At 34.4% G+C, this 15,109-nt stretch overlaps 1 protein-coding gene across 24 annotated transcripts in view; it reads left to right on the top strand.

Moving 5' to 3' along the window:
• The window catches only part of LOC125059248 (mucin-3A-like), a 78,223-nt gene extending 63,378 nt beyond the window's left edge, over nucleotides 1-14,845 (top strand). For 5 of the 24 annotated variants that reach the window (XM_047663576.1, XM_047663578.1, XM_047663577.1 and 2 more), the window contains 8 exons: nucleotides 261-2,669; nucleotides 2,865-3,110; nucleotides 3,423-4,820; nucleotides 4,891-5,551; nucleotides 5,632-5,831; nucleotides 6,034-6,309; nucleotides 7,541-7,654; nucleotides 13,234-14,845. In XM_047663576.1, the coding sequence (XP_047519532.1) occupies nucleotides 261-2,669; nucleotides 2,865-3,110; nucleotides 3,423-4,820; nucleotides 4,891-5,551; nucleotides 5,632-5,831; nucleotides 6,034-6,309; nucleotides 7,541-7,654; nucleotides 13,234-13,311 (5,382 nt within the window). In that variant the 3' untranslated portion in view covers nucleotides 13,312-14,845. The remainder of the gene's footprint in view (nucleotides 1-260; nucleotides 2,670-2,864; nucleotides 3,111-3,422; nucleotides 4,821-4,890; nucleotides 5,552-5,631; nucleotides 5,832-6,033; nucleotides 6,310-7,540; nucleotides 7,655-13,233) is intronic. The other 19 variants (XM_047663597.1, XM_047663596.1, XM_047663588.1 and 16 more) reach the window with 18 other exon arrangements.
• The last annotated feature ends 264 nt before the right edge of the window (nucleotides 14,846-15,109 follow it).

The following is a 15,109-nucleotide window of genomic DNA, read 5'->3' as shown; positions in this document are numbered from 1 at the left end:
ACAAATTAATATAAATATCATGTAAAATAATATCATTCCACTAACATTTTTGTCGACATTAAATATTGTTCATTTTAATATTGTATTGTTTTAATCTTAAATGGCAGAAATCAATTTTCCTCATTTATAAATAAAGAGGCTTTGGTCTTTGCACGTAATTTCTATATTTCTGACTTTCTTGGCACGTTCGGTACCTTTATAAATACAATACTATTTATTCTTTTTTCTATATTCATGGGTGAGAACACATTTCATTTCAGGTAGAGGGTGAAGAAATACAATTAGGGCCTGATATGAATGCTATAGCCATCACAAAAACCCATCGCCCATTGTATTCAGCTGATTTGAGGCTTTCCGAGAGCTTGGCGAAACCCTTACAAGTATCAAACGTTGAAGTATCCCAACATTCACCATCAGTAACAGTGTCTATATTCGATGCTTTGGCTGATATACTCACGTCTACGCCCAAGCCTCGAATTTCAACAACAGCTGCAATATTACCAAAAAATATCAACGAAATCAATACAATGCATTCACTTGATGGCGTGAGTAGTAACGTTAATGTAAATACTGTCACAGGCTTTGCAAGTCAGGAATCGGTAACATCAAAGGATAATTTAAACACAAATGCTAAGTTTGTACAAACCACTGAACCAGTTGTGTTTAACAGTTTGCTGGTTGGGGACAATGTTACACCGTCACTAAAAGCAGAAGATGAGAAAACAAGTTTTTTTACCTCACCCAAAACTGTTCCTATTCCAAATCCTACTACTCCCATATCTGCGAGAAAACCATTCGCAATAAAAGTTCTATACTCCGAAACTGAATCGACAAATAAAAACTCTCCAACTGCTCTGCCCACTACTCGTTTGACGTCGACTGACAAATCAACAACGGTATATAACAGTATATCAGATCTTTTACAATCTAATAATGGAGTTGTATCTACTGAACTAACAAGCATGTTATCAAATAATATTAGAAGTATTATCGATAGTATGGACGATGAAAGTAAATCTAGATTATCAGTAGGTATGACTAATTTATTGAATACTTTGACTCCCAGCGCTATTAATAATATCTCAAAAGTAGAAGATGATACTCCTTACATGACTACTCCTTACAGTTTGGAGGATATTAACGATACTGCAAATATTGACATAAATCTAAATGAAAGTTCAAATATTTATAATAAAATCCTCCAAAATGTTAGCCCCGCAGAAATAATTGTAAATAGTACTGAAACGCTTCTAAATTCACAAAATGAAGTAGATGTTGAAAACACTACACCTGTAAATAGCTCTGAGTCGTTAGAAAATGTACAAAGTTTAGAATCAGAATCAGATAGTGACCTAAGATTTGAAAATAACGTTTTAATCAATACACTTAAAGATACCGAGTCTACTACCGCAAGGGTAACGGTTGATAATATAGAGAATTTAGACGAAACCTCTACTAACAAGGAACCAGTTACCCCATCCATCCTAGATCCTTTAATAGATATTACCACAGAGATATCAAATACCCAACTTCAATCACCCTCTTTAGCAAATCTGTTGTCTTTTAACCAATTAGATGATACTGAAGTATTAGAAGATCCAAGTCAAGTATCACAACTCCAATTATGGGTATTATCTAAAAAAGCCCGAGTTTTAAAAATGATTGAGGATCTCCTACGTAAACATTCTGACGAAATTTCTAATCCACCTCTTGGTATCCTAAATAAACCCAAAATTTCATTATCTAATCGGCTGACCGAAATAATAAATACAATGAACTTTACAACCACTGAATCTGACTTAACTGAACGAACCACTCTGAACTTTATTGAAAGTACCTCTAGTTCCACATCGCCCGTACCTTTTACATCGGTACCTTTGTCCCTTGATAATAATCTCAACGGTGATGACTTAGATCTCACTACCCAAAACATAGATGGTATTGCTTTTCCAAATGACGAATCATATACAAAAACTATTAGCGAAATTGCTGATGCTTTTACTACTGCCAATTCAGTACTTACCACTACAGTGTCTGAAGATATTGTAACAACATCTAATTCTAAGGAAATAGAAAATGAGAAGTTTAACCTTGCGTCTTCAAGTAGTTTTGAAACTACAACTGGAATAGCAGAGCCCAGAATTGTTGTTGATACAACTGTTATAGCCAACGTAGAAGACACATCAACATCAGGTATTGAAACCACCACAGCGACAGTAATAAATGAGAGCAAATCAGCAGATTTTAAAACAACCAGCAATATGCTAAACGTGGCCACTCGACCGTCAATTCCAAAAAAAGATTTTGTCATTTTTGGAATACTTCCTAACAATACAGTGGTACGTAAAGACCCTAACGATAACCCACTGGAAGCATTAACAGAAGCAAGTCCATACATCATTTACGGCGTACTACCAAATAACACAATAATACGCAAGTTTCCGAACGGAACTCGAGTACCACGAATCATGCAAAAAATTGACGTACTATCAATTAGTCCATGGAGTCTAAAAAATCCATACAGCCCTATCCATAATATTCCAGCCATTGTCAGACCACAGTCTAACCCAATCCGAGTTTCCACTAATACTGTGATATCCACAGACATACCAAATAACGAAAAGGAAATCAGTTTAACCACCGACACTGTAAATAACCTGCAAGTAATGGTATTGATTTTATGTTGTTTAGCTTATGTGCTCTGCTTTGGTGCTTATTTTCCTCATGCAATTACACTATATAGACAACTTAATTTAGAAGGTGTATTGGTGAAGGTTCGAAAGATCGTAGGCTTTGCATGTTTTGGGACACCAAACGCTTATTAATAACATAGCGAGGCATAACATATTATTTCATAATTGCAGATACCTTCATCGGCACTTAATATAAAAGATAGCAGTTCATTGGGTATAACTACCTTCACACTGCCACCTGCTGAAAAAAGCACTGCCTCGCATGTTTTAAGTTTGCGCACAACTACAATGCTACCTTCTGTTGATGAGATTCTGCTTAATAGTATATCCTTGGCGACTAAAGAGGAAATGGTCATATCTTCAATGACAAGTTCAACTCCTGAACCAAGAATATTAACACTGGATATTGATCCGGAGGTATAATCATAAATTACGTCCACATCATTACATAGCTTTGCTCATTTTAGACTAAATATAGATAAGTTAAAGATTTTATCGTTTTAATCGTTTAAGATCATTGCATGTTAATGATTTTTTAACATTACTATAAATACTCTAATATTGGTTTTCGTAGAAGGTAAGTGGTGATGGAAGTGAATGTAACACATTTAAGTGACATGATTATTCTAATGTTTGTCTCGAACTTAATTTTTTCAAATACCTACTCTATAATCTATAATTATTTTAAAATACTTTCAAAAATATTCATATTTGTCATTAACATTACAGACGAAACAAATACGAACTGAAAAGCCCAATGACGGATCTGGAAATACTGTTTTTAAATTTATCCCTATTGAGGATGTTACTGTGCCCTCTACACAAGAAACTAACGTATTAAAACTGGCTACTCCTAAAACTATGCGAGTAACAACGGCTATTAATACTCAAACAGTGACAATATCTGGCACAACTGAAGTTAATACACAAACTCCACAAATACAAATGAATACAGAAAGTAATACTGTTGCAACTTCCACAATAGAGCCATTTATTACAACACCTTCCGTAACCAACTCGGAAAAAGTAAACGAAGAACCACCAACTCCTATTTTTATGAATGAACTAGAACTTACCACTGAAGCACAGAACTTTAAAATGACAGAATTAAACAACGATCGTGCAACTTTTCCACCAGAACCAACTACGGTTGCTACCACAATTTCTCTACCCGAATTGCAAATAAATAATGATGGTGTTGAATTTACTACAACTGCACCAACTACTTACCGAGTACCAACAGCAACCTCTGTACCTATTGGTAGCGCTACAAATACCGTGTTTCAAACACAAACAAGTTCTCCACCACTACTTAACGATCGTAATCCAAAAAAAATATCCGAGTTCAATACAGCACAAAATCAACAACAAGAGAATGCTAAGTTATTGCAAGCGCTTTTAATGGCAACTCAAAGTAAAAATAGCAATAATAATCTTATAACAAAAACAAAAACAATGACAACGACTGTTCGTTCTATTGAGGATGATATCCGGCAGTTTGAAGAAGATACTAAATTATTAAAAGCTTTACTCCAAGCCACTGGTAGAGACCCTGCCTCTCTCAACCTACCTTCACTAGATGACATTAAAGCAGTTATAACTACATTAAAACCAAGCGTCCGAACTACAACACTTCAAACAACATCAAATCTGCCACCAAGTACTATACCAATAACCCAGCCTACTACGACAGAAACAACATCATCATCAATAGTAAATGACGATCTTAAAAGACTCCAAGAAGATACTAAACTATTACAAGCATTGCTTCAAGTTACTGGAAAAAAAAATGGTGGTGATATGCCCATAATATCTGGTTTGACATCTAATGTAAGAATAGCTTCTAATCCATTAACAACATCGATGGAGTCAAAATCAACTACATCTTTCAACGTTAGACCAGTATACACAACTACGGAAATCACCCCAACTACCACCGTTAGGTCCCAATTTATTACTGTGTCCACTTTACAGCCAACCACAGAAGATATTGGAATATCTACAACATTTCGACCTGTTAATGTAAGAATACAATCTACTACAGCTAATCGACCCACTGTGACCACTGAAATTCCTAGTAGCTCCACATATTCAGATGAAGAGGACCTCCTCTTTTTAAAAAATTTGGTATGTTGTAAATTCAGAAATGTTCAATTTACATGGTTCATGGAAATATAATTTTACATACGTTTTTCAGAAATCTGTGCTTAGTACGAAATCTAAAAATGAGGACCCAGAAACATCACTGGCCAATCGTGTAATTGCATTAGCTGTTGAAAAAAGTCTAAATGAAATTCAAGTCGGCAAAAACGTTGGAACAACAAAGGTAATGACAACTACAACACCAAGGCTAACAACTACAACGACACGTGCAACAACAACACCAAGACCAACAACGACTACAACAAAAACTACAACTACACGAGCGACAACAACACCTCGACAAAATATTCCATCTATTGAAGATGACATCAAACAATTTGAAGAAGATACAAAACTATTACAAGCACTTTTAAAAGCAACTGGTCAAGATCCTTCAAAATTCAATATACCAACTTTACCTACTACAACTGTGAGTGCACAACTTCCACAAGGCGTAAACGATGATTTAAAGCTTTTATCAAATTTGCTTGCTTCACCATCACCTCTGAATGAACCCTTTGACCCTCTAACACAGAAACCAGCACAGACCCAAACTACCCAGAGAACTCCATCATCAACGGTACCTTATGGCATTCAAATAGCTGTTAAAGACGATTTGAAAAATGAACATGACGATGCGAAACTATTGCAAACATTAATAAAACTACAAGATGCTCAAGAAACGACCACCGTAAGAAGTAAACTGGCTATCACAGGTAAAATTAAGCTATTTTTTTTTAGTTTTAATAACGCTAGAGCATTAGTTTAAAATATAATAAACTGTATATAATTATAGGACATTCGTCGGATGAAGCGTTGAAAAAATTAATACAAAAAACACAACCAGCAGGAATGATGTCAGAATCTACAAAACCGTCTATGTCGCTAAGCACAGAGTATGGGAATAGCAACGATGCCTTGCTTGCGGCTCTACTGAAGGAGCAAGGTTTCGGTCCAACCACGGCAAGTTCTTTGGACGAACAAATTCGCCTTGCTGTTAGTTCTAACTTTTCTTTTTCTTCTTAATTAGAGAGTATTAACAATCATATTTCACTTCGCATTCATGCGAGTAACTTACCTACGCTTGTCTGTCATCACTCATTTAAACTTTTACTTTTCTAAGCTTCAAGATAACTTATTTCTACTAAATATGTAACACATCATTTAGGTATTATCTAGAACTAATATAACATCGTAGGCATTACTCAATCAAGTGGTCGTGACGCCGAAGGCTAGGCGGACGACAACTCCCCCTCCGCCCCCTCCTGCGCCACGAAGGCCTATATTGGATGGCTTAAGTTGGTTGTGGCAGCAGTGGAGAGATACTGCTCCAGGATCACAAGCTCCCAGGCAGTCCAGACCAGCGCCAACAAGAAATCAACCAGCGCAATCAGCGTCAGCAACCAGTTCTAGATTGAACTGGTTCGGCTCAGGGCCTTTCGTTGGTAATGCAGATGAAAGGCCCGCAAACAGAGTGGGTTCTCCGTCATTTTTACTTAATTTATGTAATTGGGGTTGAGGTGTTGGAACAGAAGTAGGTCTTATTAAATTATAATCAAGAATTTGGTTTGAACATGTACATTTGTAATTATTTGTAAATAGAAGTTTTATGTGGAGCTTATGTTTGATAGCTACTATTTATTATCTCACAAAAGATTTTAAACTCACATCACTACGGATTTTGTGTTAATACTTAAAGTATTTTATGTTTTACATTTTAATAACTTAATACACAATGTGTTTTATGTAGAATAGTTGTAAATAATTACGCTTCGTTTTAAATATTTTGTGATTAAACATGTATTTATTAATTTAAGTTTGATCTTTTACTCATGTGACTAACTTTCTTTGCACAGATATTACACCTACACCTTTATTATAATTCATTACATAATTATGTTTGTTACTAATAAATTATTTTGTACATTATAAATATAATTTTACAAATTGAGATTTTCGTTGGTATTATATTTTGGAGTTTTTTTAATTATGATGTTATATAGTACATTCATTCAGAATCAGTGTAAGCTATTTTATAGTGTTTTTTTAAGACCGGTGAGTAAAATTATCGTACAATTAATTTCTAACTGTCTAATTCTATTTTTCTTTGTATTTTAATGCTTATGCTGAATTCATTGGAGCTATAATAACAAATCTTATGTCCAATATTTTACTAGATTGTAGAAATTAATTGTGGTTTATTTAATATTAAAAAATTATAATATTTTAAATTAAATCTATTAATATGATGCGATTTTCATGGAAATTGTTGTAAATATGAAAAACTATTAACATTATAACTTAATCTATAATGTTTATCTTTGACATATTTGTATAATACATAAATTTCTAATTATTTTGTGTTAAAAATATTAATGTTTCATGTTATGTACATAGTGTGCCATGAATGTGTACTAACCTTGCATGCACTTTTCATTTCATTTTTTCATTGCACAAATCCATCACTGCTATGTGTTTCAAATTTCAAACATTTATTTGAAAAAAAGAAAAATATAACATAGAACCTCTTTATTTTATAATGGGTTAAAAGTATATGTAGTTTTCCGAAATAATTCGAATTTCAAATTCAATTTAAAAATAAATCCTGTTTTTACACGTTTTTTGCAAATTTGAAACAAATATCAAAGCTCGTAGCTTCTGTGATTTTTATGTGCTAATGTAATTAACACATCATTCACTGGTAGATACCTTTGGAGCCTCCTAGTGCTGTGGAACAGCCTCCTGGCAGAGGTCAGTTAGTTTCCGCAGCCATCAACGTTACCAGGGCATTTTCACAGTTCTTAGGAGCGGCAATTCAGGTAACTACTCGTAATTTCACAAAGTGTGAAAACTCCAGAGAACTATGTCAAAGTTGAATCGTGAATATTTAGTTACCATCAGGAAGTAGGTTCTAGCGACTAAAACTGTAAGATGCTCGGTTATCCTAAAGCTAAAAAAATATACTATCCATAATGTTTAAGTTGCAGCAGTCCGTCAATTTGTACGATCAAATGTATGTTTGATGTAACTGGGAAAACATTATATATCAATTTAATGGAATTCATTTCTATTTAAGCTATGACAACAAAACATATAAAAACAATGGGCTGATATAAATTTTAATTATGGTTTAATTTACGAATTAACCTCAGTTCATTTCAGTCATTTAATATGTTCGGTTGTTCATTTAATTTTTATAGTAATAGTGCCAGAATCTGCTATTATTTTGCTATGTAGCTATTTATTATATTCATCCAAAACTTTTTTCAGCGATTCAAACATGCTACAATAGGACAACGCTACAAAAAACAAATTGTGACTAAAATTTGTTGATCTTCGCGTTTTGTGTTTTTTTTTTCAGGATCGGAACTACTAATCAATATAACAATTATAATTGGCATTAACAAAGATCATTAAAGTAACCCTATATTAATTCTTTTGTCTATTATATTTGAGAAGTGTGGGTACCGTACACATCGGCTCCCGTGTAAAAATACAATTAAAAATAGAAATTCCCCTTATATTGCTATAATGTTGTTTTAAATTAATTAAGCAAGGCAAATTAGTGCAGTGTGTGACTTTTCCAAGTTGTTGTGTTAATGGGATAATCAAATTTTCAACATAATAACAAGCGTTCTGGTGCAGTGGCCGTTTTAAAACATCAACAATACGCTAAATGGATAAATACGCAAGTGAATCATAACATTAACATTACTTTGCATCTGATAGTTTTTTTGATTAATTATAATAATCATATGCATAGATTCAGTGAAATAGTGTCGAGTTTTTGTTCAACCTGGTGACGCGTTGTGCGTTTGTACTCCGCTATTGGACTGGAATATATACTATTATTTCGGCTAAATACTCGACTGCTCGCTCGGCTCAGTGTTACAGAGCGCTGCATAAATATCGTTGTATAGTTTCTGACGTGGTTCCAATCCAGGCATCCCACTTGTTTTTTTTATTTTTTTTATTTTATTAATAGTTGCTATGGCGCCTTCAAATTGTTGTGCTAGCTGTCATATTGAGCTACCAAAAAAGGATTTTTTATGCTGTCATATCTGCAAGTTAAAATACGACCTAGAATGTGCTAATGTCTCCCGCAAGCGCTTTGTTGAGATGGTCGCAAGACAAAAGGCGTCATTTAGATGTCCCGAATGCTCTAGGAAACCGGCTAATGTTAGCAATGCAAGGACGTCATTGCTGACTTGTGAAAATTCTGATGGAAGCCCACATAGTAGGAGCTCACAAGAAGCAAGTCCGGAGAGTGAACCTCCGTGCTCTAAAGTAACGCAGCGAATAAAACATGGACCCCCTTCACAACTTCCAGAACTAGAACCATATGTCACTGAAGATAAATTGCGAGATATCTTACAACAGGAGTTATCTTCAGTCCTCACTGTGACAATAAAGCGATTAGTGACAACGGAACTTAATAATCTCACTGAAAGGGTTGCTGGGTTCCAGGACACAATCTGCTTCCTGAGTCAACAATTTGAGGATATAAAGTCTTCTCTTGAGGAGAAGGACATCGCAATAGTGAATCTAAAAAAAGATAATGAGAGGTTAAAGTCTAATGTGGCTGACCTAACGAACCGGCTAACTTCTGTTGAACTACATGCCCGGGAGAATAATATATTGATTAATGGGATCCCTGAGAATAGGTCAGAAAATTTATTTGAAACTGTCCTTCGTATAGCCAAGACTGTGGACTGTCCCCTCACTCAAGTTGATATTCAGCACGTAACAAGGGTTGCTAAAATAACTAATAGCAGTGATAGGCCTCGGTCCGTGGTAGCCAAGTTATGTAGCCCGCGTACACGTGACTTTGTTCTGGCTGCTGTGAGCAAATTTAATAGGAAGAATCCACAAGATAAATTGAACTCTCATCATCTTGGTATCGGAGGAACTAAGAAACCTATTTATGTATCTGAACATCTAACATCAGTTAACAATGCTCTTTACGCGGCCACACGCTTGAAAGCAAAAGAGAAGCAGTATAAATTTGTATGGGTTCGCAACGGACGCGTTTTTACAAGAAAGAACGAAAACTGCCAAGCCTTGCTTATTAAGAATAACGAAACCTTAAATCTTTTAACATAGTATAGTACCTATATTAGATTATAAGCTTTTTGTTGTATCTTTAGCCTAGTAACGCACTGATTTTTTTTTATGATGCTTGAAATTTATTATCAAAACGTACAAGGGTTGAGAACTAAAACGGCAAGCTTTCTCAAGTATTTGTCAACTTCTAATTATAAGATCATCGCTCTTACTGAAACTTGGCTGAAATCTGGTATTTCTAACATGGAATTATTTGACAATAGATACACTGTTTATCGTAGAGATCGTTCAAGTTCTACCAATACCAAATCGGATGGTGGAGGTGTCATATTGGGAGTCTCCAAAGAAATTTCTTCTTTCAGAGTTGAGGCATGGGAATCGGATGTGGAGGACTTATGGGTCACCTTACAAATAAATATTAATAAAATAATAAAGAAACTTTCGATATGTGTAGTATACCTGCCTCCCCCTGTAAAGATTGGGACTTTGACACATTTTTTAGACAGCGTTGACAGAGCTTTAAACTTAAGCGATGACGTCATTATTCTAGGTGACTTCAATCTAGGGTTCATTAATTGGAGATCGCTAAATAATGAAGTTTTTATGACACCTTATAATTATAACAATACACTTGGCTTTGCCTTTATTGATTTTATGTCTATGAATAGCCTAAAGCAATTTAATAGTATAGGTAATAGCGATGATCGTTTCTTAGATTTAGTATTAAGTAATATGTCTAGTATTAATGTATCAGCCCCCTCCGACTCGTTAAGTAAAATATACGCGAATCATCCTAGTTTATTGTTAAGTATTGAATATTCTAAAATATCTTTTTTGCGAACGAGAGGTAACACTAAACTAAATTTTTATAAAGCTGACTATGTGTCTATAATAGGGGATCTGAAAACCATTGATTGGAATGATAGCCTACGCGCTCATGATGATGTTAATGATATGGTATCTGAGTTCTACAAAATTCTTAACACCACTATAAGCAAATTTGTTCCTAAAACGACCATCAAGAAATCTAAGTATCCGGTGTGGTTCAGTTCTTCCTTAATAAAATTACTTGCTGAAAAAGAAAAAACACGTAAGAGGTATCGAATATACAAGAATCCTCGAGACGAAATAGAGTATCGCATTATTAGAAAACGTTGTCACAAACTTTATGATGATTGCTACACTAAATATAAGCGAAATATTGAGGCAAGTATTCCTAATAATCCTAAATGTTTTTGGAGTTTTATTAAAAATAGGAAAGGTGGTCACTCATCGCTTCCCTCTTGCATGAAAATGGACAATGTTACAGCCCAGTCATCACCTGATATTGCTAATCTTTTTGCATATCAATTTTCATCTGTATATACATGTGATGAATCACTTGTTGGCAGTTCCACTCCAGACGAAATTGGCAATGTTGATGGCCTAATGTCTCTTAGCTTCAGAGAAGATGAAATATCTAAGAAAATAAAAGGTCTTGATGCTAACAAAGGACCTGGACCAGACTCAATTCCTCCTATCTTTGTAAAACGATGCAGATTTGTGTTATCTTTGCCCCTAACTATTATTTATAATAGATCTCTTAAAGATGGTGTTTTTCCTGAAGTATGGAAAAGGTCTCGTGTTGTACCTGTGTATAAAAAGGGAGATATCACCGACGTAAAAAATTACCGTCCTATTTGTATTTTATCTTGTTTTTCCAAGCTCTTTGAGTCTGTCCTGTATCCCGTAATCTCAAAATGTTTAGACGGCTGTATCATTGATGAGCAACATGGTTTTAGAAAAGGCCGTTCAATTCAAACGAACCTCATGTCTTTTGTGACTGAAACATGTCAGGAATTAGATCGTGGGCGCCAGATTGATGCTATATATACTGACTTTAGCAATGCCTTTGACAAAGTCAGTCACGCGTTACTGATTCAGAAGCTTCGTGGTTATGGAATGGGAGAGAATTTGCTGAACTGGTTTAAGTCCTATCTTCGTAACAGGCCTCAGTCAGTAGTTGTTGGAGGCGCTGAGTCTACTCCCTATATTGCGCGATCTGGTGTTCCGCAAGGATCCCATTTGGGACCGTTGCTATTCTTACTATTTGTAAACGACGTTAGGAATCATATAAAGCACTGTAAAGCGTCTCTCTTCGCTGATGATTTAAAAATTTATAAAGTTATTAACACTGTCTGTGATGCTGCTCTAGTTCAAAGTGATCTTAATGGTATACAACATTGGTGCTTTTTAAATGGTATGATCCTCAATATAAATAAGTGCTTTCATATTAAATACACAAGAAAAAAAAAACCACTTGTTACTGTGTATAAGCTTGACAGCGCGCCATTGCAGGAGGTTCAGGAGATTCGTGACTTGGGTGTTATTATTGACAAAAAATTAACGTTTACATCACAAGTCAATAAAGTAGTCACCACATCCACACGAATGCTTGGATTTCTTAAACGGAATGCGGATTGTTTTGGTTGTACGACTAAAACAATTTTGTACAACGCTCTGGTGCGCAGTCATGTAGAATTTGGCAGTATTATATGGAATCCACCATATGCGATCCATTCGCAACGCGTGGAAAGCATCCAAAGATCTTTTACGCGGCACCTAGCTTTCATAAGCAGAGGATTTTCACATAGGCACCCGTACCATCAGCGACTAAAAAAATTTAATATGATATCTCTGTACAATCGAAGAACTTTAGCCGGTGTTACCTTCTTGCATAAATTACTCAATAACTATATACAGAGCAGTGACCTCTTACAGGAAATCAAATTTGTCGTCCCTCACTCATTCCCTAGGTTTAAAATCAATAATATCTTTCAAATTCCTTTTGCCAAAACCAACCTAGGAGTTCAGGCACCTCTCGTTCGAATTCTTCGCGATTTTAACAAATTGAACACAGCGTATCCAGAGCTGGATATATTCGGTAGTGGGCTGATCGGTTTTAGAGAAAGCATTTGCAAGTGCCTTTCTCAAACCTAATTTCGCTGTTTTGATGATGATTTTTCTTTTTTTTCTGCTCTAAGTGCCAACAAATTTCTGTAATTTTTTTTTTATTTTATTGTGTGCTTTTACTATCGTATATGTTTTAATTGTAATTTTTATTTCTGTTTAATTTATTTTTTGTGAAACTTATGCTTACATTAATTGTCACACATTTTAGATGCGAGATTTTTTGTAAAATAATTAGTAATTTTAGTACTGTGTGTGATGTTATAAGCTTAAACTAAATAAATAAATAAATAAATAAATAAATAAATAAATAAATTAAAATCATATATTTTTATTAGATATACAAAAGCATATAAGTTACTTACAAAACCCTTGTACGTTACAGGGCGCCGCCCAAACAATGCAGAACGTGTTTAGAGCGGGACAAAACACTTACACGAATGGATCCGGAGGCTCGGGATAAGTTAAGCATGGACTCAAAACTTTTCCGAAAGTGTCATAGTACGCACTGTGTTGCGAGTGATGTATATAGGCGTTGTACATAGTGTTGTAAAGGGAATGTTTTCATATTCTTTTTTCAAATTTCGATGGATAGGCTGTATCGAATCAGACCTGAAAGAATCAGAACTGAATTGTACTTGAATATTTTATTCAAATACAATTCAGTCGAACTCTATCAATTAATTTTAAATATAAATTAATGAAAACATTTCCTTTTATTACGTAGATTAGCCAATGTCAGGGCAATGGTGTGTTATTGATATTTAAGCTTAGCTTGTCTTACTCTACTCATTTCCTGAACGTTCCTATAAAATTAGGAAATTGTAGTGTGGGAGTAATCTATTTTTTAATTTTAATTTTCACTACCCTATAACTTTAGTTGTTACTTTTTGGGACATTGTCGTTAGTTGTTTGTGTATGTGTATGCACTTTTCGACCGCAAAACTTGTCTTGTACAACAGCTATGGTAAGATTCAAAGACTTAGGGATAAGTCTGTGTCCCTTATGTCAAAAAGTGTATTTGATTTTGACACACGGAAGACAGTCCAGGCAAAATTTTAAATCTCACCATTGGTCCTTACTGATTTCCTGAGCTTCTGGCTTCTGGGTTTGGATTCTTCTAGAAATATCGTCATTTAACGCCACTCTTTTGAATAATTTTTCGACTTCGAACGATCTATTTTATCGACACTTTTTTAATTTAAGTACTTACTTAGGTTCTTAAGACCCTATTCTAAAATTATGTGATATCGCATTCTATAGCGAATCACATTTTAAATTTCAGCAGATTTTGCTATTTATTTAGTAAATCTCTGCTTTTTAATAAATCTGGACAGTTTAATGCTAATGTATTGGAAATTCCATAGAGCCTTAGTAGCAAAATCTAAGATTTTCTCCTATTTTTAAGTCTGGTGCCATTTTGCACATGCTTTTAAGCTATGTTCTTGTGCTTTTATTTATTTGAATTATAAGCTAAGCGATACTTGTATTTATTTTTCTACGGATGCGGTAACTATAGGTATTTTTAAGACACTTCAAGAGCGAATTCGGTCGAGGCTTAGCGTGGTAACTCTCGTATGTCAAATCCAATACGATTTTGACTCACGGGAGTTATACTCAGGGCTAAGTTTCGGCTCTGAATATTTTCAAGTCTTGCTTTTTGATTAAGCTTACGTTCTGAAACTAGCTTTATACCTATATTCCTTAAAATAAGCTTGGAATCTTTATTACTTTTGTGAGAATAATACTTTAATGATATCACGATGATACATAATAATTAAGTTATCGCTTAAAGTGCTGCAACATTAATTTTAAGTTAGTTTATATAAGCGGGTATAATGTGTATTAAAATATATTTCTGCGATTTTTAAAATACGACTGAATAAAAAGGCTTCTATAACCTTTCACTGCCTACAGCTTTGTTTTGTAAATTATTGATATAATTAGTAAATTGTGAATATAATTATTGTAAAATATAATAAATTTATAACAAGGTATTTGTGTTTTTGTTTTCCTAATAAATCATATAAATTTACATTTAGATGAAGAAATATGTACATATAATGTACAAAAGTAATAAAAGCTGTCACCTTATGGGATTAAAAGTAAAAAAAACAGAGAACAAATGGGCAGGAGGCTCATCTGATGTTAAATGGCGCCCATGAACACTCACACAACCAGAAAGCTCGCAAGTGCGCTGCTGGTCTTTTAATAATTTATACTCTCTTTCTTAAAGTTGAATTAGTTGGAAATACTTCAGT

The sequence above is a fragment of the Pieris napi genome, chromosome 19, assembly GCF_905475465.1.
Source record: "Pieris napi chromosome 19, ilPieNapi1.2, whole genome shotgun sequence".
NCBI lineage: Eukaryota > Metazoa > Arthropoda > Insecta > Lepidoptera > Pieridae > Pieris > Pieris napi.
This window is presented reverse-complemented; position numbering and strand designations above follow the sequence as displayed.